The sequence below is a fragment of the Vicia villosa genome, unplaced genomic scaffold (genome assembly GCF_029867415.1).
Source record: "Vicia villosa cultivar HV-30 ecotype Madison, WI unplaced genomic scaffold, Vvil1.0 ctg.003209F_1_1, whole genome shotgun sequence".
In the NCBI taxonomy this organism is placed as follows: domain Eukaryota; kingdom Viridiplantae; phylum Streptophyta; class Magnoliopsida; order Fabales; family Fabaceae; genus Vicia; species Vicia villosa.
Genome location: NW_026706143.1, coordinates 106,782 through 109,288, shown reverse-complemented (window position 1 = coordinate 109,288; position 2,507 = coordinate 106,782). Strand labels below are relative to the sequence as shown.

The following is a 2,507-nucleotide window of genomic DNA, read 5'->3' as shown; positions in this document are numbered from 1 at the left end:
TCAAAGAACCTTCATATTCTTTTCCAACTCCTGTTTCTTGAACTCAAACTCATCAATTTCAGCCAATTGATTTCTATCAAACCAATCAATAGTTTCCTCCACAGCCTTCTCAAGCTTCTTCACTTTCTCCCTCATTTCATAAACATAATTCTCAAACAAGTTCTTTGCCTTCACCCTCTTCCTCACCTCCTCATCTTCTACCTTATACCTCTCTCCATCCCTCACCATCCTCCTCATCTCTTCACTACTCAACCTTCCCTCCTTGTTGATGATAGTAATCTTCTTTCTCAACCCTTGTGTCTTATCTTCAGCAGTAACCTCTAAAATACCATTCACATCAACATCAAAACAAACATTGATATTTGGAACCTTCCTAGATGTTGAAGAGAATCCTTGTAGCTCAAATTTCCCAAGCAAAATGTTATCCTCAGTCTTAACTCCTTCTCCTTCATACACTTTGATCAAAACACTGTCTTGATTACAAGAGAGTGTAGAAAAAACACTCTCCTTTTTTGTAGGGATCATTGTATTCTTAGGAATCAAAACAGACATGACACCATCATCTGTCTCAACACCAAGACTAAAAGGCATAACATCCAACAACAACAAGTCTTCGATTTTCTTGTCCCCTTCATCATTCAATATCGCTGCTTGAACTGCTGCACCATAAGCCACAGCTTCATCAGGATTAATGCTTTTACAAGGCTCTTTGATTTCGCCGTTGACTCTGAACATTTCCTTTAACAGTTGTTGAATCTTTGGAATTCTAGTAGACCCTCCTACAAGAACAAAATCATGAACTTGGTTTTTATTAATCTTTGCCTCACTCAAACACTTTTCCACAGTTTCCATGCACTTTCTGAACAAATCTTTGTTTATTTCCTCAAACAAAGCTCTAGTAACAGTGACATGTAGATCAATCCCTCCACATAGAGAATCAAGCTCAATGGTTGTCATAGAAGTTGAAGAAAGTAATCTTTTTGCTTTCTCACATGCTGATCTTAACCTCCCCAAAGCTTTGGAATTTTCACTGATGTTCAAATCCTTGTTATACTTTCTACGAAACAGTTCGACAAGACGGTTCACCAAATTGTTATCGAAATCAACACCACCCAAATGAGTATCTCCCAATGTAGACTTAACCTTGAACATTCCTTCATCATTGGTCACCAAGGAAACATCAAAAGTTCCACCGCCAAGATCAAACACAAGCACATTCTTCTCACCTTCTCTCCAGTTCATCTTGTCAAAACCATAAGCAATAGAAGCTGCAGTAGGCTCATTGATGATCCGCATCACGTTAAAACCCGCGATTTTCCCTGCATCTTTTGTAGCCTGTCTCTGTGAGTTGTTGAAGTGAGCAGGAACAGTGATCACAACATCTTTCACTTCATGGCACAAATAAGCTTCAGCATCATCCTTCAACTTTGACAACACCATGGAAGATATCTCTTGAGGTGAAATACGTTTCTCTTCGCCTTTGTAACTAAACACAATCATTGGTTTGTCTTTGTTGTTTGGGACAACCTTAAAAGGCCAAAGATTTATGTCTTGTTGAACTGATGGGTCGGAGAATCGACGACCGATCAAACGTTTGACATTGAAAACAGTGTTGTGGGGATTAGTGGCCAGTTGGTTTATGGCAGCATCGCCTATTAACCTTTCGGTTTCAGTGAAGGCGACATAAGACGGGGTGATACGGTTTCCTTGGTCGTTTGGAATGATCTCAACACGATTGTTTCGCCACACTGCTACGCAGCTGTAGGTTGTGCCAAGGTCGATACCTATGGCTTTTGTTTTTGTTGCTGCCATGACAGTTGAGAGTTTTAGAGGAGAGAACAAAAGAAGAAGAAGAAAATGTTGTTTTGTGTTGTGAACTGAAAATGTGGATATAAATAGGGGTTTTAAAAAACAGTGGCAGTCCCGTATTGGCTTTCGCGATTTTGGCATATACCTGTCGTTGCGGTGTGAATTAACCACAACCTTGCACAATAAAATTAACATGTGATTCTTCTTCTTAGCTTTGTCAGTTGATTGTCAACTCTCACTGTAAAGCAATTTGATTTATGTTAAAAAGCAATCTGTTTCCAGTAACTTTAGAATCTTAAATATTCTGATTCCTTGTACTTTCAGATTCTTAAAACTCTATCCGTAACAGTGTTTTGCAGTCATAACGGTGTTTCACGGATGTATCGGTGTTTTTCGCTGTCGTAACATAGTTTTGTTTGCGATTTTTTTCTCTATCTTAAAACGATGAATAATATATTCCGATATCGTTTTGTTGCGGCTGTTTTCGCGGCCGCCGACTTTTTTTAAAACCCCAGATGTAATTAGTAAAACAGTATTTATAGGCATAAAAAATGAATGTATTATTACTATCAGAAGACTTTTGGAAGAAAAGTTGGAAAATGGTATAACTTTAACTAGGGTACTTGATCAAGTATTGGAATTGTATAATTCAAATTCACAGATTCTTGATAAAGTCATTATTTGTACACAGAAAAAAC

At 38.1% G+C, this 2,507-nt stretch overlaps 1 protein-coding gene across 1 annotated transcript; it reads right to left on the bottom strand.

Moving 5' to 3' along the window:
* Positions 1-1,847, bottom strand: LOC131640582 (heat shock 70 kDa protein-like). The gene has a single exon (XM_058910969.1). The coding sequence runs from the start codon at positions 1,810-1,812 to the stop codon at positions 1-3; it is 1,812 nt and encodes a 603-aa protein (XP_058766952.1). The 5' UTR covers positions 1,813-1,847.
* Positions 1,848-2,507: the final 660 nt, after the last annotated feature.

What these genes read in the sequence shown, in the direction of transcription:
- LOC131640582 (XM_058910969.1), bottom strand. Translation starts at nt 1,812, where the DNA reads ATGGCAGCAACAAAAACAAAAGCCATAGGTATCGACCTTGGCACAACC.